Source organism: Neurospora tetrasperma (assembly GCF_000213175.1).
Source record: "Neurospora tetrasperma FGSC 2508 unplaced genomic scaffold NEUTE1scaffold_81, whole genome shotgun sequence".
NCBI lineage: Eukaryota > Fungi > Ascomycota > Sordariomycetes > Sordariales > Sordariaceae > Neurospora > Neurospora tetrasperma.
Genome location: NW_009799179.1, coordinates 565,755 through 591,330, shown reverse-complemented (window position 1 = coordinate 591,330; position 25,576 = coordinate 565,755). Strand labels below are relative to the sequence as shown.

Below are 25,576 nucleotides of genomic sequence, written 5' to 3'. Positions count from 1 at the left end.
TAGTTGTCTCGCGTAGGAGAAGCTCGAATCGTCGAGAAAAAGAAAAGTTCCAGGGGTAAGCTACTTATTGGGGAGCTGTTCCATCAGGCGCGTGTTCGTGAGCTGATGCAGGCACACCCCACATATATAGTACCACCCGGCAGGCAATGCTTGTGAGTGCTAGCCACAAGGGTTCCCTTCTCCCCAACCCCTTTTTCTCGACGTAACTCGGAAGGAGTAGTCATACAGGACGAGTAAACAATTAAGAGTTAAGGCTAGTCTCAATTATGATGTGGCAGGAAAATTCGGAAAAGCTTGTGTGTTTCCACACGGAGTGATGTTTATGTTTTGCTCAAGAGATTCGGGAAAAAAGAAAAATAGTTATCAACACCGTGCAAGTATTGCGAATTTCTTTCCGTGGTTTCTCTCGGTCTATATCTACATTAGTTCACAGTAGATCTGCGGCCCAAAAAAGCAAAAAAAACGAGCTGGAACCTTTTCGCAGTTGACTCCATATTCTATATAAACCGAAACTTACGAACATGAAGAGCAAGTTAATCCTGCACCAAATATATATATCCTTCTGAAGTGTGCGAGTCCACGCATTCATTCATCACCAAACAACCATCCCATACCACTGTAATTCTGCTTGCTTTTGCTTCCAACAGAGCCAGTCATGAATCCAAAGACCCAAAAAGTAGTTATCTAAACAGTACGCGGGGTATTTATAAATCCTTATATAATATACACTTTTGGCTTTTGCAGATTTCAGTTTGTACTTCACTTTGCTTGCTCTTATCTCTTTCTCACCATACTATACTCTCTTGACTCGCTCGCTTGGCTTGCTTGCTTGCTTTCTTGCTCCATTCTCTTCATCTCCTCAACTCGACCCGACCTCTTCTAGTACTGTGGTGATGATATGTGACAAGAAACAAAGCAGCCATAGCCAAAAAAAACCAAACAACAAGTAGTGTAGATTTGTTGATTCGACGGCCGCAAAGAAAGAGGACCAAAAAAGCAGCAGTACATACTATCGCAGCAGCAGGTATAAGAACGTAGCAGTAACAGCAGCCTTCAAAACCCCGAGAAAAACAAGACGAAAATAGATGAAAACCCCCACCATCCCTCCCCAAGGCCGTGTGGTCCTTCGCACACAGCATGCAGCTACAACAACAACAACAACAACACCACCACTATCCAGCCAAAAAGTCATGTGTGCGGGCCATGAAATCATGTCCTTCCCTTCCCTTCCCTTCCCTATTCCTCCCGTTCCCTTCGCTTCGAACTTCGTCCCATCTGTTTGTCTCAACTTCGTGGCCATGCATGCACTTCGTTCCTTTGTACTCTATCTCTTCACCTATAACTCACTTATTCCTCCCTCTAAACGTCATTGTTGACTATCCCGCCTTTCATCCCTCTTGTCTTCATCCTCTACCCCAGGATGTGGAACCTCATCCTCACTCTGCTTGCTAAATACCGACAAGCCCCTCTTACGCACTGTCGTCAGATTAAACCTCCTTTGCGCCCCCGGCGTAGGCAGATTCTGCGCCGAGTGTGTCGACTCAATCCGACTAAGCCTGGCAGCTGACGTAAAGTCATTAGACTGCTCCAGACTCTGCCTGATGCGCTCGCGATCCATCGACCGACGCAAGCGATCGTACGATGGCCTGGCGCGGTCAATGGACGGGCGTCCACCGCCCATTGGCGGTTCGTCCTCGATCTGGTTGGTGTCAAGCGAGTGCCGCGTGTAGTTGGTCCCGTCACTGCCGTTCTGAGCGCGCGTGTGGTGCGTGTTGACGGATGGCGGATAGATAGGCCGGCGATCCTCGTCGACACTGGCGTAGTGCGTGTGCTTGGAGTGCTTGGACGACTTGGACTTGGCGCGGCTGCTGGACGATTCCGAGGAGCCAGACGAGGTACCCTTGAGGGCTTCGTCCTCGACAGGAGCGACGACGGGCACTTCAACGGCCTTGTATTCGCCAGTGGAGATGCGCTCGCGGATGATGTCGACGTCGTAGGGGAACATTTGCTTCTGGATGCACTTGGTGACAAGGCGGGGCAGCAGGCAGATGGTCGGCGTGATGATGAAGGCCATCCAGAAGGTGAACTCGGCGTAGACCTGGGGAGCGGCCTGGTAGAATTGGCCCGAGTAGCTGGTGGCCGTGTAGATGCCGGTCCAGAAGAAGATGAAGATGTCACTAAGGAAGACAACCAGGAGCATCACCCAATCCCACCGATAAGTGTTCATGAGGATGTACATGTTGATGGTCAACACGGCAGGATGGGCAATGTAGCAACCCAGTCTTGTCCTTTCCTGGACATCGAGACCATTTCCAGAGGCGGCAGGGGTGAGGATACAGAAGATGAACGGGATGAAGAAGCTCATGACAGATTGATAGATACCATCAGCCATGTAAGCCCTGGGAATTTGTTAGCGGACACCTTCAACCAGATTATCATAGGTGCGAACATTACTTACCAGAACTTGGTCTGTGTCCACTCAAGCCGTTCAATACCGCGGCGGTAAAGTTGAGGAACGGCCAGGGACACAGTGTCGCTCACATCCTGATCCAAGACACCCATGAGGATGACAGGAATGGAAGTGAAGAACAGGTTGAACATGAGAATGTAGGTATAGTCGAAAATGTATGAGATGTCGAAGTCGCAAAAGATCTGGAACCAGAAGATGGCCCATGTCCACACCATGTTCTTGTAGAAGAAGTTACTAATCGTCTCTGCCAAGCGACGGTAGGACCAGCGACCATGGACGAGCACCAAGCGTGTCAGGAATCTGAACTGGCCGATGGCGTAATCAGAAGACATGACAGCCTGGCGACCTTCCTCACCAGCAATACCGACACCGACATCCGCCTCCTGAATCATGGCAACATCGTTGGCACCATCACCGATAGAGAGGGTCATGACGTCCAAGCCGTTCTTGACCATGGAGACGACAGCAGCCTTCTGAGCGGGACTGACACGGCAGCAGAGCACGGACTTGCACTGCTTGCACAGCAACAGGAACTTCTGCTTGAGCGTGTCACTGAGAACCCACCGAAGGGTAAATCCATCAACGACAAGACCGTGAGTAGGCGCGGGTGCTTCGTGGTCCTTCTTGGCCTGCTTGAGCTCCTCGTCGCTGCCGGTCATGCCAAACTTGGCCAAACCCCTGTCGAGTTCTTCTTCGGCAAGGCGAAGGTACTCAGCTTCCTGCTGGACACCAGCCTCATCCTCGCTAACCTGTAAGCGAACAAGATCCATGTCGTTGTTGAGGAGATTGCAAGAGAAACCGATGTTGATAGCCGTCTCGACCTTGTCACCGGTAAGAACCCAGAGCTTGATACCGGCATTGCCGAGGAGCTCAATGGCATCGGGCACGCCATCCTGGAGACGATCCTCAATGGCAGTACCGCCGAGCAAAGTGAGATCTTGTTCGATTTTGTCGGCAACTTCCTCGAGCTTCTCCTCGCGGTTCTCCAGAGCAGTAGCAGCAACGTCGTGCTCCTTCTTCCATTCGTAGTATTCCTGCTCTGTCAGCTCCTTCTCCGCAATGCAGAGAGTACGAAGACCTTCGACGGCGAACATTTCGAGGTGTTCAGCGGTTTCCCTGCGCAGCTCCTTTTGCTCGCCACGCTTCAAACGGGCGTAAATGATACTGTCGGCACCCTTGCAAAAGAGCTTGATCTTGCCGTCAGGCATTCTGACGATCGCGCTCATTCTCTTTCTGCTGGAGTTGAATTCGATAATGTTGAGAACGGGGTAGTGCATGTCCTTGCCCATGACGTTGACATTGACGCCTCCATCAGACATACCGAGGACGGTGAAGCCCATGTCACGAGCGGTAGCAACCAGAGCGGCCTCGTCCGGAGATTGCGCCTTGAAGATCATTTTGGGAGAATCACCAGGCTGCTTCTCCGCAACGACAGTATGGCAGAGAGCAAGGGCCAACATGAAGTGCTCGTTGGCCTTTTGCTGCTCGGGACCGTTCTTACCAGCCAGATCCTCAACGAAGTCGGGAGCAACGAATGTAAGGTCTTCATCGTGGAGATAGGGGTTGTTGTGAATCTCACGGAGTCCATGGAGAGTGCGTGCCTTGGCTTGTTCAATCTCGTCCTTGATCCTGGCGATCTCGGAATCGATGTCGCCGCCGCCGCTTCGCTTGCTCATACCAATCTGCGCTTCGGTAAAGGCTTCTCCGTACGGCTGTCCGTTGATCGTGGCCTTCTTGAACTCCATCACATTCTGCGTCAGGGTACCAGTCTTGTCGGAGAAAATGTACTCAATCTGACCAACGTCATCCGAAATATTCCAGGACTTGGGGATGCAAGGCGCATCGATCGGCTCGTAGTACATGTTGATGTCGCTATAGATGAAATAAGCCTGCAACGTCCGAACGATTTCGAGCGAAATGTAAAGCGAGATCGGCACCAAGTTCTGGAAGACAATAACCGCAGCCCAAAAGGTGATAAATCCCGTAAGACCCGAAGTTCCGCCGATAGAGCCCCATTCGAACCAGTAAGAAGAAGCGTCGGTCTTTGCCCAAGCGACACCGTTTGCGATAGCCGCGATAAGACACATGATCAGAAGAATGGTAAAGTTGTAGACGACGTTAATGTTGAGCTCACGGGCAATCCGAGCCCGCTTGCTGGGAGTAACTCCTGCGTTCATCATGATCTTGGTATCGTGGCCGGTGAAGACGACGACGCCAAGAGCCCATTCGGTGTTCCTGAGATTGCAGCCACGAAGAAGCATGTTATCGATGCTAATGGGCTCCGACATTGGGATTGGGTCGCCATCCTCGTCGTTGGGAAGTTCCTGGAGCCACCTGACCGCACCGTTGTACTTGTAGAGGTTGGGCTGAGGAGGCTCGCTTTCGATGATGAACTGCGCACGTTCACAATCACGGGCATGCTTCATGCCACGGCCGCACCGGAGAGCAGAGCGAACCTTTAGGTTGGTTTCACCGTCCAAGTTCTTGGTCTCAACGTAACAGGCGCCATCCGGGTCTGAAGTTGCCAGAATAATGATATCCGCCGGAATTTCGTCATCGTTGTAGATACGAACAAAATCTCCCACAACCAAACCCTTCCAGGCGTCCTTGGCGAATCTGGCCTTGCCAGAAATGGGAAGGTTGCGGTTGACCAAGTCTCCCTTGATTTCTTGCAGAGCGTATTTGTTGTCCATCTGGCGACTCGATCCTTCTCCGGGGAAGTCCATTTCATTCGGCTGATGCGGAAGTGGCGAGGGAACTGGCGTCATCTCAACTTCGTCTCGTACGACATTCAGGGACCGTCTAGCACGCGAGGTTCTCGACTCCATTGACATACGCGGGTCCGGTTCATCGTGCGAGGCCGTGTGGTTCTTTAGAATCGGGTTGTCGTCCTCCTTTTTCCATAGTCCTTCGGTCTTGTGCCACAGAGCACCAAAGAAGCGTGAGTTTGCCTTTTTGAACCTGCGCCATAGAGATACATTGTCCGCCTCGACGTTGACATTCGGAATGCCGTGCAATTTGTGGACGGGCGCATTGTTAAGAACATTATCCAAGACGGTTCTTCGGTAGTCTTCGACGGCATCCTTGATAGCCGTGACGCAAATAATAACAATTAGAGGGACGGCGTTAAGTCCGGGGTTAACGCCACCAAATATGGGGAAAATCTAGAAAGACGGTTACGCATCAGCATCAACAACACTAGAGGCTCAGAAGGCATCGCTAGCTCTGGGTCCTGAACAGGGGTGGGCGTAATCGACAGGGGGCAAGGGGCTCCCAAGGGAGAGCGGATGCAGCGGTGCAGCACAGCGGTGGAGGAGACGGCTACTCACAACTAAAATAACAACGAAAAGGAAAAAGATATTGGCGATGTTGTGGAATTGAAACCACAAGTTCTTGGGGACGAAGGACAGCGGCGTATATTTTGCTGTTCGGATCTTGTTTCGCGGATACTGCTGCGTTGGATGGCCTTCGTCATCCTTGAACTCATCGGCTAATGGCAGGCCACAGAAGATGGTCCTGGGTTCTGAGTGTTGTCCGTCCGCATCATCCTTTCCTGCGTCACCACCGGCGGTGGGCGGCGGCGTGTCGGATTGCCCTGCCGTCGAGTCGGATTTCCCCGAGTGCCCCGAGGCCCTCTTCTTCTCAATGCCCAACGCGTTTCCATTGTTGTTCCTATTCTTCAATGAGAGGCGCTTTAGCCCACTGCTCTTGACGGTGAGTTTGCGTGTGGCCCATCGTGATCGTTGCGTTGAAGTTATTGGTGTCGGTTCAGCGCCCCCTTCGTCTTCGTCTGCTGGTCTGGGAGTCATGATGAGGGAATCGCGGGCAGAGCCCGATCAGCCCGAGCTGTGCGCCAGGATGGCCGAGGTGGCCTATGTTGCTGCTTAGGTCGCCACTGCAAATTGGAGTAGACTGGAGTTTGCGAAAAGGGCCAATCCGAAGGTTGGCAATGCGATTGATGGCCCGGTGGCAGCACGGCAAAGTGACCTAGTTCGATACTATTCAAGGTAGGCGGGTAGGTAGGTGATGGAACTCGGATGCAAAGTGACGTTCGGTTTCCGGTATAGGCGGGTCCCGGGGAAGCAAAACTTGGGAACTGAAGAGAATTGCGGATGGAGTTTCGGATGTAGTGGTTCTTTTTTTTCGGATATAGCGTCAGGTCGTTGAATGGGCGATAGGCATGAAATCTATGCGACTAGTCGATTCGGACGGAAGATCACGAAAAGAGCGTCGGAGTCGTAAACCAGGAGCGATCTGAGACGGGAGTTCAGGCGCGGCTGGCACGTCCTCGAAGGGGGGGAGGGGGGGAGAAAATGGAAAGAGAGCGAAATGTAGTTTCGGCGCCCTTGGACGGTTGGAGAAGAAGGGCGGTGGTTTAGGTTATTGGATTCCACTTCCTAGATGGCAGCCCGTCACAGCACTCGGCGAGATGGGATGCGGTGCATGTGTGAAACTGAAAGAAAGGGTTCAATCAATTGTGAGGGCGGGCGAGAAGTGTCTGCAACAAGCGACGGGAGGGGAGAATGGATCAGAATCACAGTGCTGACGGGAGTGAGGCAACAGCAGTAACAGTAGGTACGCAGCATAGCAGCCGACCTAGCGAACAGCGAGTGGCCTCAAGAAACGGGCAACCTAAGGCGGGCACTAGGTGAGTGAGGTGCCGTGGTCAGGGCAGCATGGAGGGCCAGGCACTCAGGTCTGTCTGAGCACAGAGACTGGACGGGCGGGCGGGCGGGCAAGACGGGATTGGACTGCGCTGCCTGGGCTCCTTCTAGGGCCCGGGAAAGCCGGGGTTGACTTTTCTGGGGCCAGCAAACCTCAAAGCCAAGAAAATGGAAAGATGGACATGGCAAGAAGAGCCCTGGACCCAGCAACGAACCGGACTTGTTACAAGTGTAACCACTGGTACGAGTCAAATACACGTTCAGACCAGTCACCAAGGGGAGTCCCGGCTGGAAATTTACCTCTACGGCCCAATGTAGGTACCGCCTACAAGTGGGCTTACAAATATGGAGTCCCGTGCTTGCAAAAACCGGCCGGGCAAAGACTGGAAATGTTCTGCTGCTTGCTTGTCTCCATCCAGGCGGTGATCAGTGCAGTGTTGCTGCAGGAGAAGATGGAACTCGAGGGCCATCAGCCAATTATGCTGCATTTTAGTCCGATGCGATCACGGCATGGAACAAAAAGGTAAAAAAAAATAATAACATTCACGACATGATGAAACCATAGTGTAAAGGCTGAAAACCCATTCATTCTGCACACACAATTTGATCCCGCCGTCTCTTGGCAAGGGAACCTTTTTCCACTTTCTGACTTTGGTTCCTTTCTCCAACGCGGCGAGACACCTTTCCCTGTACCTTTCAGCTTCAAGACCTACCTATGCCAAGGGATCTGGAATACACCACAATGATGCAAAGATCCAATCCATGTGAACGGCCCGATGGACGAGCCGATGGACGGACGGACAACTGTAAAGGCCGACAAATACATACCTCTACTGGAATTCCTTGACAGTGTTTTTGACGAAACCATCTGGTACAACCTCGAACCCTGGAATTGGTAATCATCGAAATTGAACCCATTGCCAGCCAACCAGGGACGCCGGCCCTCCTCCTTCCTTCTTCACACAATGTCCACTCTCGTTGCCCACCGCCAAAGTGCAACCAAGAGACTCCTCTCTCAAGCTCATCATTTACGGCGTCGCGGCACGACAAGGTGGGGGCACCCGGCCTTCCTTCCTTCGTTGTTCCTCCACTCCCGCCTGTTACCACCACGGCCAACCCCGTTGTGAACCCCGTCGTGCGCCAAATAGTCCGACCTGAGACCTTTGGTTTTGTACGGTGGGCGGTGGTGGCTATGGAATCGATGCCCGGCACATGCCTCGACCGGCCACCTCCAACTCATTTCTTGATTCCTCTGCCTCTCTGTGTACACAATGGAATGGTTACACGTGAAACATTACCATGCCTCAACCTCGACACTTCAAAATGACCACAGTGGCATTCGGGATGCTCGGCCCCTCGCTGTCAGCTCCGAGAGAGGCTTGACGCCCTGACGCCCTTCCCTCCCTGGTAAGCCTGTGTGTAAGAAAGCACCAAATCGATACCAACGCACGTGCGGGCAAAGAAAAAAAAACACGGAAGCCGTCGTCGATCCTGCTGGTTCTTGCAGAGATCGCAGGAGAGCAAAGTGGGGATGAAGAGCCATAGGATTCCGAACAATTGCCTCTCCGGGCCATGGCCATCTGTCCATCAGCCCATGGGCCACTCAAGTAATAAGCCCTCCCCGCCTTGCGATGCCACCCAATGCACCTCTTCATTTTATCCATCTTACAGTTTTACCTTTCTATAGGTGGGCAGCAAGTTTGAGGTTCGCTGCTGTTGGAGAGGTCTCGCTATCTCTCTCCGCTCTCGGTACGTACGGTTATTACCTATATACACATACCAAACCTCCACTACATATACACACCTCTAGGTAACATCGTGAAGATCAGGGAAGCGTTATGCAGAGGACAGGCAACGCATCATATATCTCTCGGGTTTTACTCAAAACCCGGGTCCCGAAGCCCGCGTTGCATAAAAAGTCCCCCGTTGTCCAGCTTCGGAACCTTTCCTCTTTCTGCAAACCCCCAACTGGACGGCGACGAATAGTATGGAGTCGCCTGCCCGATCAGGTATAAGTTCTCATGATCCGCAAAATGAAAGTGTTACAGCAGCTGGTTAGCCTGACGGGGCTTGGCTCACAGTTCAAGTACTCGGCCTTCTTGAAGTGGAAGGCTTGGAAAATATGCGTGCATTGCGAAACAACTTCCAGATTCGTGAGTACGTACTCTGTATGTACTTCACACAAGAACAGCAAGAAAAGACCGAGGCGCGTGCCCGCGCGCTTGTTGAGATCCTCGCAATTTTGATGAAAGGCGGACTAAAGAGATCTACTCCATCGTGGGGAAGACTCCTCTCATCGAGCGACCCTACCCAACCAAACCCAAGGAAGAAAAATAGGGGCTACAGTATGTATCTCGGCAGCCCTGGGGGGCCAACTGGTATTCTGGAAAACCCGTCTTCAGCTCACACTGGGACTGAACGTTGGAATCTTAATCTAATGTCTTCCTTGTGAGTGATCCAATGAATGCTACAAGCCCATCCGCCGCCTCGCTATCATGACTTGCAGCGCCACCAGACCAGGTGCCCCAGTTCCCAATACAGCCAGCCAGTCTTAACCACCATTTTACAACGATTTCATTTTACCAAAAAAGTGAATGACTAGAGTGCATTCATGATCACACCGCCGACAGCGCGTCTGCGCGTCTCTATCCCCGTCGTTGACGAGGCCCTAGCCCAGGCGGCCCTGACAAGGAAGGGAAGCAAACAGGATTTGACCGATGACCGATTGAGCACCGACCGGCGGGCAGGCGGGCGGGCAACCCCTATTTCACAGCCTCGATGGATCTTCTTTGAGAAAGATAAGGATGGAGTTCAAACAACGACTTCCCGTCCTAACCCTTTCCAAGAGCCTTGCAAGTGAAGCCCTTCAGGTTCTTGTTCTTTTGCTCTACTGGAGCAAAGCCGCTTGCCAGTTTGAGAGCCGACCTCTTGTGTCTCTCTGCCCTGAACAACCGAACGATTTGCGGCTCAACCCCTTGAGCTCGCTGCCAGCCCAGTGCCGCGCCAAGGCGTACGCCGTTACCGCTGTATACATTACTACCTACCCAGCAGGGCAAACGCAAGGCAGGGCAGGGCAGGGCACAAGGCATATTGGGAAGCTATCCCGTGACACTCAACGTCGACCGCCTCCTGAATCAATCATGACCCTTTCCAGCAAATAGTCTCCTCTCATAATCCTGATTAAGTCTGATGTCTGATGTCCGAAAGGGTGTGGGTTTGGTTCCAGGTATGGTTGTGCTACTATCATGTCCCTATCAATCTTTTCAAGCAAGCCGACCTTTTGCAAACGCATATTCAACAGACTGACCCATCCATCAGATGTAAACATTTCCACTTCTCGCAGTTGTAGGTACTGCGTACGTGAGGCGCCCCTTGGTATCAAAACCCCCCCCAAAGCTGAGGATTCGAGCTGTCCCCCATAGTGCCGGACTTACTTGCATCAACAGAGGACATTACTATGTAATCTACTGTACTTGTGTTGGTGTAACACGCCAATTTTACCTGTGTACCGCGTTTCAGTGATTTTGTTCATCCGTTCATATATCAGTCATCACCTAAAACCAGCGCAAGATTCGCTACCAAGGTTCCAACCATTCTCGGGTCTTGATTTGTCGGGCGCCTTCTAGGCCTCTTTTCGTAACACAAGTGTAGTATACAGTACAGTGAATATATACACAAAAGCACACAACAGTCTGGCGGTTTTGGAATCTTCACTTGTTCCTCCGCTTGGCATTCTGCCAGCATCTCTTACTAACCGAAAAGAGACGAACACTGTGTGCGAACTACATACAACGAAGCCAAGAACAATAACCCCATGATCGATGCGTGGCCACCCCGACTCATACAGCTACCACACACCTTTAAAAATCGGACTTGTGTAAGCTGGTGATGATGAATCATCATGAGTCCTCATGATGACGCTTACAGAGAGAAATAAGAAAGATGCCATGACGTTTACACTTTTACAACCAGACCGTAAGTACCTTAAGTAGGTAACCGGCGAACAACTCGAAATACTTCCCGGTATCAGTAAGTAACATGACACCCACAAAAACTGTACAAATGAATACCCGATCGGAGCACACACACACACCAAGTTCCGGGTAGACGAACGTACTACGTAGGGCGGACCTCGTTATACCTACATTTAAACTTTCCGGCAAAAGAAAGAACGAAAAAAAGACAAAAGTAGACGATGAAACTTGTCCACCTCTGTGTGTAGTGTAACGAACCGTGCGTGCGTGCGTGCGCCGCCGCCGCCGCCGCCGCCCTCGGTATCCCCCCCGAGGGATGAACGGATACCTATTAATTAATGGACTGGATGAGACCCAGGCTGGACCCTTTGCTTAACCCTTGATTATCATCAGCACAATTGAGACACACAGCAAGCAACTAATGACAATTCTTTGGTTTGGAAAACTGGAACCGTTGATGATTGGACCAACAAACATTGCATCGAGGGGACTTTTTTGGGTTCAGGTTCATCGAAAGCCAAGGTACTGCATCACGGTGTGTATCAATGTACCTAGTGTATTGGATCGATCGGATTGGATTGGATGATGTCAGCGACGCAGCGTAGTAACCTTTTTAGACTTTTGGCCGCTGACAAAGAATCTATGGACACACGCTACGGGAGGGTGTCAAAGCCGAACCGAGTAGGAAGGTATAGCAGCAGCAGCAGCAGCAGCAGCAAAACTTCAAACTGCTGGACCGGCAGAAGGGACCAGACGAAGAGCGCAAAAGAAAGAAAGAAAAAGGACTCTGATAAGACCTTTCCAGAGCACGCATGGATCGATAGCACTTAAAATGGATTTGTCCTTTATTAACCACCTCAAGACTGGGGTCACCCTAGCAAAGCGGTCGAAGCCTTAACGTCCGTCCAGTCTGTTCTGACGTCCAAGCGTTCGCCATGGAAGGAGGTGGTTTTAGCGAAAATGTTGAAATTACCATATTGGTTACTAGCAATCGTTACCGATTTCACCCATGTGTCATGGGACGGACGGTTCCTTGGATCAGATAAAACACGCAGGCAGGCAAAGGGACGGATCTCGAGAACGACGCTTGAAAAGGAATTGAGGCTGTGAATACTTGGCCGTGACGGCCTGATAACAAAAAAACAGATGAATGGCCGAGGTACATAAACCTGAAGTGTTTGACTGCGAAAGTTTTGAGACGAAAACATTTCACACTACACACACTAGGCCATGGCTCCACGGATTGGCGACGTCGAAGGTCCTGAGTTATTTTAAAAAGATGCTATAAAAGGAAAGGGAATTCGGGATGGCATCATCGCCCGACAGGTTGATTTTGGTTCGTTGGAGCAGACCCTTGATATCCTCTCGCGACCCTTGAATGTCCTTCTCCCAACCCTCGCAAAATTTAGGTAACAGATCTCACACAAGGCCCTTTTACCTTTCCCGTCACGGCATGGAATCCAAGAATGATGGACCTGAAGAAGCGAACGGAATCGCGAGTTGGTTGGGTCACCCCTCCCAACTGGAAACGGTAAGTTTGTTTTCTGCCCGATACCATACCCCAAGCTCCGACATACTGGTCAATGCAAGCTGGCAGGGGTGTTGCCCAAAAACTCAAAAAAAAAAGAAAAAAGAAATTTCCGTGCCTGCCGTTTGACGTCTTGAACTTGCCAAAATAAAGAAAAGAAAAGAAAAGTATTCCGCTTGTCGGCCTACCCGACGTACTTGTTTGAGTATGCGCTGTTGTCAACTCGGCGGCAGACAAAACTGAAGTAGTGTAGTGTGGTGTATTGGCGAAGCCATTGGCTTTCTGGCTGACATCACTCACAGTTGACGAATGGCCAATCATGTGCTGTCATGGAGCGACTGTTGAGTGAGATCGAGTAAGCATGTTCTTGGGTACTCCTGAGTAACGGATTAATGATGGGCTGAGTCACTATGATCCCGTCGGTTAGGTTGTCATGGAGGCGGATGGATAGTATTATCCGTGACAAAGAAAGAAAGATAAGGCTCGCACCGATGCGAAGCGGTAGTCTTTGGGTACCTCTAGGTAGGTAGTTCATTGTTTGATGTTTCCACTTGGCTCTTTCATCCTCAAAACCACTGCAGTTTGCATTTCCCTCGCTTAGCCCTAACCCGAGGACATGCAGCCAGGCATTTTTAGCGGGGCAGTTGGTGGGGATCCTGTCAAATGCACTGTAAATTGAAGCGGGCCGCTGCGACGCGGGTAAAGCTGCAGCAACGCGTCTCTTCACACGACGACCGGAGGACCTCAATGAACAACCAACTTTTTCTGGTAGACAGCATGATGAGATAGGAATATCAATTACACATGTTTATCATACCTCCGTCTGCTTGACGCCCAAGCTGTCCAAGTTCCTTGATTAGGGGGGTTCTAGGAGGCAAGCGCAGACCGTTCGTTGCCCATATTGTTTCTGACTTGTTGAAATTCAGCATCGTATCGTCAACGTCGTCGAGCAGACCATCAATTCGACACAATGTCCAAGAACGCTGCAATCACCAGCTTCTTCAAGCCGGCCCCACGGGACTCGCAGGACTCTCAAGGGAGTTCCCAGGTTCCACCATCTTCCATCCCACGATCGCCCATCAGGGCAGCAATGTCGCCCTTCAAGATGCCTGGAACGCCAGGAACGGGTTTCAAATCATCACTCCCCATCAGGTCTCCTGTACCGCCTCCATATTCGCCCTTGGCACTCTTATCATCACCGCCAAAGCCCCGATCTGCTCTAAAGCCGGTACGAGATCGAAATGCCGTCATTGGAGCATCCGACGAAGAAGAAGACGGCGACAGCGACTTCATATCATCGGACGATGACCTGCCTGATCTCTTCGCCGAACCAAAGACCGAAGTACCCATGTCCATTCGAGCAAACGGAAGCCCGACGAAAGGGCCGGCTTCAAAGCGGGTGGCTTCAGCCAAATTTGTGATTTCACCCATCAACTTCAACAAGAAGCACAAGTTCGACATGAAGGCCATCTTGAAGCATACCGAGGCAGACAAGAAGATCGCAGAAAGCGAAAAGCGAGTTGAGGCGCTCATGGCCGAGGATGAAGAAGAGGACAACAAACGAGCCGAGCCACTTGCTGTCAAGAAGGAGGGGACCACGCTCCATGACGACATGCTGGATATGTTATCCGAAGCGGAGGACAGTCAGGAGGAGACCAAGAAGGAGAAGCTGCTGAGGGCCGTCAAGAGGACGGAAGCCACAAGTCAGCGTAAACAATGGTACTTTTTTGACGAGAACCGTGGGCACAACGTGGTCGACGATCTGTCCATAGGCTTCCGGAACAAGTTTCCCCAGCACGCAGCCACCGGTGTGTGGAAAATCCTGGCGGCACAAAAGGGGAGAACGGATCTCCTCGAGCGCGGAGTTCCGTACCATCTCCAGTGCAAACTTCGGAACCTACCCGACGAGATCTTTGTCTGGATCGTGGACGAACTACCCTTCGTCAAGACCCGGAGGTTACGAGAAGCCAACCTCCGACTTCTAGGGATATGTCTCGAGCAAGCAGGCCGACTCCTCACACCTGACCGTATCACCCAGTTATTCCGCACCATCGGCACACCCAAGCGATGTCTCGAGACGCCATCACCATCAGAAGATGGCACTGAGCAAACGAACCCCGATCCCGGCCGTCCCTACAACATCGACCGGGACTGGACCCCGCTCCGCACCGTCCTGCGCATCCTATCCCAGACCGCCCACGGCCTATCCATTGACTCCCTCACCCGCTCCACGACCCTCCTCCTCCGCCTTGGCATGGACGCCCTCATCCGGCGCAACCCGGACCTGCACTCCACCTTCCGACACACCCTCATCAACCTCGTCGAAGCCGTGCCCTCTTCCTCTTTCGACGCCTTCTGCCTCTCCTGCTGCAGCACTCTCTACGCCCTAACCACGGACTCCTCCCTCCTCTCCGACGCCCTCCGTGCCCTGCCCTACCAAACCCCGAAACTAGTCAACCTCCGCCGCCGCCTAGCGCTCGCCTTCCTCTTCGCCTCCGCTTCCACCTCTCTCTTACCCTCCCCCCCTTCTCTATCATCATCATCATCATCATCATCATCCAAGATCCCCTCCCCCATCCAAGAATTTTCCCTGCACGACCCTTCCCAGACTTTTTCCTTCCCTTTACTTCTCTCCTACTTCGACATCTCTCCCCACTTTCAGACGACCCGTTCTTCCTCGTCCGCCGATTACTTTGTTCTCTCGGCCCAAACCGACCTATTACGCATATCCATCGGCGACGGCAATCCCCCTCCCCCTCCCCCTTTTTCTTCTTCTTATGCTGTAGCCCATCATGATCCTTCTCCCCTTCCGTTCCCTAAATCCACGACATCATCATCCGCCTCCACAACAAACCCCGAAACCAAATCGCATAACCGCCAAATCGACCTCCTCACCCGCCGCATCCGCACTCTCTGGTCCAACATCCACGACCAATCCGGGTCGACAGCAGAGATCTCTCGGTTGGAAGCCAAAGTCAAGCTGAAAGACCTGGAGAGAAAATTGGAGTGGGCGGTTAGGACGAAGCCGGTGAGTAGGACGAATATCTTTGGGATTCGGTCTGCGGGAGGAGGAGGAGGAGCAGCAGGAGGAGGAGGGTCGGGGATCTTGGGTGGTGGTGTTGGTGGGTATGGGGAGGACGTGGATAGTGAGGAAGAGAGGGAACGGGAACAGAAGAGGGAGAGGGAGGGGGTGGAGCAGAAGATGTTTATGAGGAGGTTTTTGGGGAAGACGACGGCGGGGGCAGCGAAGACTGAGGCTTGAATGGGGCTTTCATGGGGATATATGGATATGTTTGGTGTTTGAGCGTTATGAGGAACTGTGTTTACTGGTGTTGGACTGTGGGGGTTATCAGGTACGGTGTACACTCGGCTTGCTTTGTCTGTTTGTGTCTCTGCGGTATATGGAATGAAAGGCAATATAGAAGCGTTGAGATATAGGTAGATGGTTGGCCATGTTAGGAAACGTAGAGTTCTCGAGATTGGCAAAAATCTGGTACTGAAAACAAGAAGCACACAACTCATCAACCCAACAGCATGGAACAACAGTTGCTTTGCGATAAACAAGGGGGGAAACAGCAAAAACAACTGTATCATACAAAACTCTAACATGATAATCCTCCATGCATGCATTCGTCCATCATCCATAACCACCTGCTATACTCCTTAGCCAACTCTTTCTTGGCTTAACTTGTCTTTGTCATTGAACATCATCAAACAACGAGTAGTAAGCACCCAACGCTCTGGCGTGAACCTCTGGCTTTCGTCTCCCTCTGGAGATTCGTCCACAGGACTCCTTTCTCCCTTTCCTGAACATCAGGTGCCGTAACTTTGTTGTAGGCCTTCTGCGCATTCGCAGCCTTCCAAAGAAGCGGTGCATTTAATCGAAGAACTTGCGGTTGGGGTTTTCACCGAACAGAGCCTTGCGCATCGCCGGGAGAGCGCTGTCCTTAAGCAGGGTCAACCTGGCCTCGAAGGTGTTGTCGATATCGATCTTGCCGTTTCCGCCAACGATGATGATGCCACCGGCGCTATATATCAAATCGTGTTAGCATCATTTCTTCTTCTTCTTCTCCTTCCTCTTCACCACTGCCCGAAGCATGGTGTGTGTATGTATAACCTACCTCCCCTCAGGAACGGGATTCTCCGCATCAATCGTCGCCCTGACATCCTTATCCGTCTTGTGCTTGTACTCGGCGCTCGCCCACCCCGCCGCCTCCCTGACCGCGTCATAATCCGCCTGGCGCGCGCGGATCACCAGCTCCGGCTCGTTCATGGCGTAGAAGCCCTCCAGGATCAAGTCCCTGAGGATGTCCTTGTAGCGGCCCAGGTCGTGGGTAGCTTGGCCGAGCTGGGCGCTGGCGGCCTCAAAGATCTCGTCCAGCAGCTCCTGGCGCGCGCCCAGGACCCGGAGTCGCGTCTTGTTGGCCATTGTCGACCGCGTGATCTGCTGCGACATCTGGGCCTGCTTGAACTTTTTGGCGTAGGCCGAGTCGATGGCGTCCGTCTCCTGGCGGACCAGCTTGGACTTTTCAATGGCGAATTCCTCGTCGGCCTTGATCTGGATCTCGCGCGCCTTTTCCTCGGCTTCTTGCTTGATGAAGGCCGTCATCTTGCGGAGCTCTTGTCCGACCTGGTTGGTGGGCAGTGTGGTTCTTTGGTTAGCTGGCATTGCATGGTTGGTTATCTGGACTGGACGGAATTGGCTCTACCTGATCGTCGGACAAGGCGTGAACTTGTGACATTTTGGCGGGTGTTTATGAAGGCACTCTAGGGAATAGGTGTTGTGGTGGTGGTGGTGGGGGTGGTGGTTCGGGTCTCCGAAGGACGGTGATCGAGGATGTGATGTCGTCGTGGTCCTTGGGAGGGGAAGCTCGTGGCGGGCAGAGCTAACTTGGATCGATGTCGGGTGTAAGACGACGAAGACGTGAGGTGTAGGGACGCTGAGGGGATGGCGATCTATCAAAAGTAGAAAACAGGGCTCAAAGGGTATCGCGGTTGCTGGTAGTATTTAGTTTAGACGGAGGATATCGTCAAACGACGTCGACTAATGGATGTTGTTGTTGCCCGTTGACGCAGCTTGGGGAAGGGTGATGATGTTGGCTTGGCACTGGGATGGAGCCAGAAAGGCTGGCAACAGCAACCCCGGCCCTGGGCAACGAACCTCCAGCTAGGCGGTGGTGGTGGTGGACATCACTCAGCCAACTGAACTCACGACGTCGCTCGCTGTCGCCCCGCTGCAGTAGGTGCAGAGCTTCGAACCGGCCCGGGGACCTGGAGAACAGCACTCACTCCAGGCATTACCTGCGATCGATAACTGCGGTAGGCACCAGCCACAGTAAGCCCCACCTAGGTCCCGTCGGCTTGGGGACCTCGAACAAAGACATCAGCCTCAGTCCTATCGGTAGTGTACTGCGTAGAGGTACCTCTACCAGATGCCTGCCGCTGAGGATGAATTCCATGCCCGGGTTCGTCACCAGCCCGATACCTATGATCACCGTCGGCTAGCTGCAAGTGATGTCCGGCTGGCAAAGCGACCGACACCCACCCGACAAGGAGAGGGAAGTGGAACCAAGGCCCCATGTCAGCTGATTGGACCCACCCGCCACCCTCAGGGCACCGCGGTCAATCACTCGCAGCGAACGGAGTCTTCCCCTTACCTAGCGTTCACCCATAGCGCATTGACGGCCTGTACATGTGCTGCACACACCACGCTGCTGCACTGCGCGTGAGAGCGTCGCGCTAGACCGGGCACCTCCAGGGCACCAGCCCGTCTCGGTGACGGGACCCATGTCAGCCAGGCAGTTCCACGCATCTTTCCTTGTTGCAGAACGAAAGAAAGGAAGAAAAGCTGAACAGAGTTTGGGTCCATGGAGGTCAGGTCGACGACGCCCGGTGGTTTTGTTCCTTCCACTTATTCATGCGTCAAGGCCCGATCCATACCTCCTCTCCATACCTCTACGTATAGTGGACGCCCGGTTCAAGTTGCCCTGTCTTTTTCCAAGAGTTTTAATGTTTCGTCTCTCGAATACACAATTTCCCCCCTTCCACTACCTACCTCTACTTTCCTTCAACCACTCCTTTCGTGATAGCAGCCCAGTGAACTATCCGAGATTTGCACTCCAGTTTACAAGAGCCGGAGGTCGATAGCCATTTGCCGTGCCTGCCCTGCGGCCGCATATTACTGAGGTGCCCTGCACATCAGGGAGAAAGACCCTATAACAGTCTACTGTCCAGCGAGGTCCTCACGGCGGCAACAACCTACCTACTAATCAACCAACCTTATCGTCGGCCTCTATCTAACCCACCTACCTACATACTACAATACCTCGCTACGTACCTTGATACCTACGACCGACTCGACCGTTTGCGACACACCTAGGTCTAGACTACCTACCTACACTACCGAATTTAACCGGACGACAAACTCTCGCCCCCTTCACCGATTGTGCACCTGATCCGGGTCTTCGTGCGCTCGAATTACGTCGATTCCAATCATACCCAACAACGCTCTTTGTTGTGGTACATATTCTCCCTTCGACCCAACAACTCGCCCGGACAACCTCAGCGACCGAGCGGCATCTCCGTCACAAGATTCCCCCCATGCAAACATAGCATAATAGCCGCCACCTCGCCCCTCTGGCTGTCTGGGTGAAAGATAGCCTCAAACCACAGGCGCCATGGGGCTCATTGGCGGCATCTCTCCTGGAGGGAGCATTGCTGTAAGCTAAACACTCGACACACTTCCATCTTTCCACCGACAACTCCTAATTTTCCATGCGCAACTACAGCTCGGAATAATAGTCGGCTTGATATCCACGAGCGTGCAAAGTCTCGGCCTCACGCTGCAACGAAAGTCCCACATACTCGAAGATGAAAAGGGGCCCTACGATGTTCGACGACCGCCATACCGGAGAAGGAGGTGGCAGGTAGGAATGGGCATGTTCATCATCTCCAACGTCATCGGGAGCTCGGTTCAGATATCGGTCCTCCCTTTACCGGTTCTCTCGACACTCCAAGCGTCCGGCTTGGTCTTCAACTCGATATGCGCCACTCTCATTCTTGGAGAACCCTTCACGAGGTGGTCACTATGGGGAACCTTGCTGGTCTGCAGCGGCGCAGTCTTGATCGCCATTTTCGGGGCTATTCCCTCGCCGGCGCACAAACTGAGCGAGCTGCTGGAGTTGTTGGGACGAGGTCCGTTCGTGGCATGGATGGTGTTTCAGGGATTCCTTGTGCTGGGCATTGCGATCGCGACAGATGTGGTTAGCCACTTTACGAAGCTGATGCAGCATTCCCGGTTCCGCCTGGCTCGGGGTTTTGCATACGGATGCATAAGTGGCATCTTGTCTGCTCACTCCCTGTTGGTGGCCAAGTCAGCCGTCGAACTGCTCGTCAAGACCATCGTGGACGGCGATAACCAGTTCGTCCACTGGCAATCCTGGGTCATTCTTCTGGCCCTCGTCACGCTCGCTCTCAGCCAACTCTACTACCTACACCGCGGCCTGAAACTGGTTTCGACCTCGGTTCTATATCCACTAATATTTTGCATCTATAACATCATCGCCATTCTAGATGGCCTAATCTACTTCGATCAGACCGAACTGATTAGCCCGCTCCAGGCGTGCCTAATCACCCTCGGCACCGTCATCCTTCTAGCCGGCGTCCTGGCACTGTCATGGCGTCTCCACGACGAACAACACACTCCCAGCGTCGGACAGTCGACACTCGCCCCAGGAATGGGCCTGGTCGAAGACACCGAAGACGAAAACGACGAAGAAGCCCTTCTCTTACGTTCCGACATTGAAGATGAAGAAGAACGCATCGGCGTTCCCTCCCCACGCTTGTACAGCTACAACACCTTCAGCGCCAGCCAATCCCGGCTCGGCGACGGCACCTCTCAAGACGGCGGGCCCGTCGTGGTGAGGGCGCAACCAAAGCGCCAGCGTTCTCTAGCCGGCCAATCGATCCGCACCCTCCCTAAGAACCGATGGACCGAATGCGCCGAAATTTGGGACGAGCTCGAAGACCGCGACACGCCACCCGACCACTCCTCCACTTCCTCCCCAGCCTTTCTCTCCAGCAGCAGGCGACGCTCCACTACTTTACCCGTCACGAATCCAAACGAGGGTACTTCCCTCCTCCACCCTCGTCGAAGGGAAGTAAGCGATAGCTACCAATTTGCGCCCAGAGCAGCCACCGATCTTGCCTCGGCCCGACGGAATTTTGGGAGACGTAGGAGGTCCACCGGGTTTCCCGGTTTCATTCCCCGCAAACCTTCAGCAACGACAGTACCACGGAAACCATCAGGTGGTGGTGGTCTGCAGGATCTAGTCAGCGGGTTTTTGAGAGCAAGGTGGTGGAAGAATAAACCCAAGACTACTCTTGGTGTGCCGGGGCTTAGGGAGGAAGCAATAGTTGCGATACATGAGGAGGAAGGGGAGGGGCTGTTAAGGGATTATCATGGCCAGGGTCAAAGTCAGGGACAGGCGCAAGGTTCGGGATCAGGGTCAGGGACACAGAGTGAGAGAGTGTCTCCAAGGAATGGGAACGCAAGGCCAGGGCCAAAAGCGTCCTCACTAGATGGCGCCCAAGGGCATGAGCGATCAACAACAACAGGAGGGACAAGGAATAATGGGAGGCGCAAGGTTGATGACGCACCGGTATAGTAGACCGTGTGTCTTGCTTGGGTTGGCGCTTGGGGTTTGGCTTTATATCATTCTTCTTCTATTAGGTAGCAATGGAGGCTCGGGGGGGATGCATATCAATAAATATACCAGCATTAGACGCGCGTTTTGCTACAAGTGTTGTACCTGCTGTATCAGCTGTACCTGCTTGAGTATGTGATTATCCCTTCTCCGTGTCGTTTTCACGCTGATATTGTGTGAATGCGGATTTCAACTAGACGCCTCAAATACTGTTGATTCGACCAAAGGCTGGATAAAACTTCACGATCAAGATCAATCAGTTTACACGAGCCACTTCTATAGTTAATGGCTAGTGTGAGTGCTCTTGAACTCAAGAATGATCAATCGTTAGCATCCAAGCAGGAGAACCACCCGTGGAATCTCTATACTTAAAAAAAAAAAAATTTAAAAAAAAAAAAAAAATTTCATCAACACACGAAAAACGTCTTACAAGTACGGGCCCTTCGATAGATGTTGCGGAAGATAATGAAAGAAAGGGGTTAGCTGATTTGGAAGTTGTATAATAGCCTTTGCTCAGGTCGGTGCTACTAGCTGACAACTGAATAGGGCTTTCATTGACCGCGAATTACTGCCCGAGTTGGTGTTACCGATGGTGTATACGTTGGTATACATGTTGAAGTTACCGTTCGTAAGCCCATACGTATCGTACCTATGTATGTCCACTGGCAAGTCCGGTAGACCCGTTCAGGCGCGCTCTTTCACCGTCGTACCGGACCCTAATCCCTATAGACCCGACGGTTCTGCTGTCCATCTACGCATTCGTCTTCGCCGCTGTAGGGAAATTGTTGATGTTCGTCAATGAAATGATGGCGCCCGATGATGCTTGTCCTTCCGAATGTCTTGAGTATCGTGACTGGAGGAAAGTCTATATCCTTGTTCTCCTGATCCTCTCTCACGGGTACCGATACTATTGTGTGTCGTACAATTCTAGGTATTAAACTTCCACTTTTCGAGTCGGTGAATCGGGCACGCTCGCTATCTTGAGGAGTCTCTTTGCACATTCGCGTTTTAACTCTTTTCTGATGAATGGGTGTTGAAAAGCGGTAGAGCTGTCTTGATCAAGTCTACATGTAGGTACCAGTCCTGAAACTCAGTGGGTGATTGGGAAAGTCGAAAACGAACTTGACTTGACAAGAACGCAGGTGGATAGGTAGCCATGTAAAACATAAAGACCGTGCCATCTCTGACCGGCAGCTTTTTGTGGTATGTATTCGAGATAAGAGTACATACATCTTTGGTGGACCCACTTCGAAGACAACAACATCTTCACAACCACACACGACGGCCACTCGAGATCTTTTGACTAAATCCGCGTGATATAAAGGTTAACTACCTGTTAAAACACTTGCTAGATGATCAAAAAATATCTTGAGAGGCTTTGCGACTTACATTTCTTTTCATTCATAGTATCTCACTGAACAAAGGTTATCTGCAATATCAACTGTCAAGTCAACTCAAGGGCTAGATGAATCCGCATTTTTGATCTCTTGGAATACTCTTCTGGGAAAAATCCTTGGTGAGCAAACGTGGAAAAAGGTTTCAGTCTTTGAATCTTTCCGTCATCATTCATGTCGACGCCGGTAGATTCCAACCCTCAGGCTCATTCTCCAAAGTAAGAGCCAGGCAGGGCAGGGCGCACGCGGAATTTATCACATATCTAAGAGGCCGTTTTTGTAGCAATCTAGTAAGCGGATTCAGCAATTTCTCCCTTTGGTAAGCAGTAATCGCAGAGGCTCTTCTTCTCGCCCTTTGCCGCACAAATTGTTTGATTGAAGTTGCGCCCCTTTCTTCTTGCAATGTTCATCTCAGTTCAGGTTTGGCGAGACGGTTTTGCAGCAGATGTCATTCACGGATTTCAGTTGCTTCTGACACGAAGACAAAACCCCTTCCTCTTCTTCCCTCCCTCTCTCTCTCTTCTCTCTTTTTCCCTCTCTCCTCTCCTCCAGCTGTTGCTCAATCTCCCAACATCACCATCCTCCTAGTTTCGTCGCCTGCCCTTCCTAACGCGATCAGATACCTCGCCTAACGCCCTCCTGTCACCACGCCGAGACCACTCAGAAGGGCACCACTAATAACATGGCCGCCCAGCATCGAGAGCGATGCACCATTCCCTGCATCATCTGTTTCAATGGACAACGCGAGTGCTTGACAAAACCCGGACGCACAGCTTGTGTGCAGTGTCACAACGGTGACAAGCGGTGCGATTGCTCCTCTTCTTCTGACGCATCGGCTCACAGCCGTCCCCAAGTTCGTGCTGTACTAGGTATAATTCCCAACGCTGGTGCGTCACCGAAGTAGTTGAAGGCGTTCTGTTGATATTCCCGTGCGTCAGTTGGGTTTCCCAGTCAACGAGGTACGTTTGTTTTCTCTGAGACTAGGTGATTGTGTGGTTGCCTCAACTTGCAGTCACGTTGTCCTTCGCCTCAAGAAACAGAAGCAGAGGAAAAAGAGAAAAGACATATAATGGTCTTATACATGCTAACTATTTACATCGTCTACCCCGTGGGTATGCAGTGCTGCTTCTGTTTATAGTCAGTGGGAAAAACCGTACCTCTTGGCCGGGTAAAAACCCTCCGCTTCGTTACCGCAACGGTGCCCTATCGGCGCCGCGCCTTCCTTGTTTGACTTCCACTCGGTATAACCTAACCGTCGTTTCCGAGGCTTTGACTTTTACTCTTGTATATAGTCCCTCCGGCCCGGCCCCGTCCCGTCCCCGATCTACTGCCGCGCTCGCCGCCGTCTGCCTCTTCCATCATCAACCTTTCATCCCATCTTTCCTCTAATAACGTTGTGGCGGCCCACCCCCAATCCATACTTAAAGAAAATCTCAACCCGCTCTCTTCCCTCTTTCCCCTCTTTCCTCCTTACACCTCACCGCGTCTACTGCCGTATAGCTATTGTCCGCCTGCCCTCCGACTCCCATTCGAGGAGTACCTCGAAAAAAATGGCAGAAATTCTAGTAATGCAACATCCTCTCCTACCGATAGCGATGCGCAGTAGATAGCCTGCCTCTGGCTCATCCCTAGGTTTAGTTAGTAGTTAACTCTTCCTCCCCGGGATATAGTCGACCTAGTCCCCGGCGCCACACCGGGCCCGCCGTAGTCCCATCTCGGCTAGCAGTCGGTGCCGTGGCCGAGGCCTGGTCCCGCACACATTAACACTGGTCTGAACTTCCCAGTAAAGAGAAAAACAAAGGTCACGTTCCCGTCCTGAGTAAGCGCCCAGCTGATATTCCATGACCGTGACCGGGGTCTGCGGGTGGCTGCTGGGCCCGCACTTCCTTTTCCCCGTCCGATGCGCTCCAGTCGTCCGTAGACTGGACTTCGATATGCACTGGGTAAGCGGCCGGTTCACCCACCAGTGTCTGGGAAGGCTGCTCTGCGGGCTGGACCGCGGGTTGGACCGCGGGCGCCTCGATCAGCTTCTCGAACCCCATCCAGGGCCCGGCCCTTATGAATGCGTACCTAGCGACGCCCTCCGCATGTCTCCATGACGCAAGTGCACCTATGGCCACCCGGAAGTGAACCGATGGCGTCGTTCGCATCGTCGAAGACCAGACTGTCCCATGCAGCCTGGGCGGTCTGTTTAGTCTCGAAGAATGGATCAGTCGTGAAACCGGGCCTAAACCCTCGACTGACAGCCGCATTGACAGGAAAGTCAACCACGTGCAGCTGTTAGCACACTACCTATTTCTAGCCGGCCAGAACAAGCGCTGAATTAATAGTGACACATCTCGTTGATTGAACCGTCATATAAGGCCTAACATTTACTCAATGTCACTCAATGGTTTTAGACCAAAAACATTATCTGTATTTAAATGATTGCTTGAATGAGGATTACTAGATAGCCGTGCTCCTATCGAGGGTTGCATTGATATCATTGTTGTTGTTTGAACAGCGTCTACAGTTTCTCGAGAGCATGATTTCCAGCTAGGTAGTGCACCTAACCCCAGTCAACGTCGAACATTTATTTCGGTCCTTTTTGCTACCCACGCAGGTACTTACCCTAAGTACCTACCTTTATGTACTCCCAGAGGACAGCGATCTTCCCATGTTATTCAAACAGCAAGCCGTGCTTGCAGGATATGTTTTCCCGGACAGTGAGGTCCTTCCATCCCTATTACTCCTTCCCTTTATCAGGTAATCTCTTGCCTTTTTGTTTTTTCCCCCCCTGGTCATGTTCCTTTCCTCACCCACTCTTTCGGCAGCCACCTGTTGCTGGGCAGTTTGTCGTAT

At 52.1% G+C, this 25,576-nt stretch overlaps 4 protein-coding genes across 4 annotated transcripts; 2 read left to right on the top strand and 2 right to left on the bottom strand.

Annotated features, from left to right (window-relative positions):
- Positions 1–1,296: 1,296 nt before the first annotated feature.
- Positions 1,297–6,279, bottom strand: NEUTE1DRAFT_149255 (uncharacterized protein; the record flags this gene model as incomplete). The annotated part of the gene is made up of 3 exons (XM_009856826.1): positions 1,297–2,399; positions 2,459–5,634; positions 5,800–6,279. 3 exons carry the CDS (start codon positions 6,277–6,279, stop codon positions 1,367–1,369), a joined length of 4,689 nt encoding a protein of 1,562 aa, XP_009855128.1.
- Positions 6,280–12,561: 6,282 nt separating this feature from the next.
- On the top strand, positions 12,562–15,972 carry NEUTE1DRAFT_88950 (uncharacterized protein; the record flags this gene model as incomplete). Its single annotated transcript, XM_009856825.1, has 2 exons — positions 12,562–12,643; positions 13,563–15,972. The coding sequence occupies 2 exons, from the start codon at positions 12,562–12,564 to the stop codon at positions 15,896–15,898; spliced, it is 2,418 nt and encodes an 805-aa protein (XP_009855127.1).
- Positions 15,973–16,051: 79 nt separating this feature from the next.
- Positions 16,052–17,666, bottom strand: NEUTE1DRAFT_149253 (vacuolar ATP synthase subunit E; the record flags this gene model as incomplete). The annotated part of the gene is made up of 3 exons (XM_009856824.1): positions 16,052–16,664; positions 16,758–17,266; positions 17,346–17,666. 3 exons carry the CDS (start codon positions 17,376–17,378, stop codon positions 16,514–16,516), a joined length of 693 nt encoding a protein of 230 aa, XP_009855126.1.
- Positions 17,667–19,313: 1,647 nt separating this feature from the next.
- NEUTE1DRAFT_70265 (uncharacterized protein) lies at positions 19,314–21,421 on the top strand (the record flags this gene model as incomplete). The annotated part of the gene is made up of 2 exons (XM_009856823.1): positions 19,314–19,355; positions 19,425–21,421. The coding sequence occupies 2 exons, from the start codon at positions 19,314–19,316 to the stop codon at positions 21,300–21,302; spliced, it is 1,920 nt and encodes a 639-aa protein (XP_009855125.1).
- Positions 21,422–25,576: the final 4,155 nt, after the last annotated feature.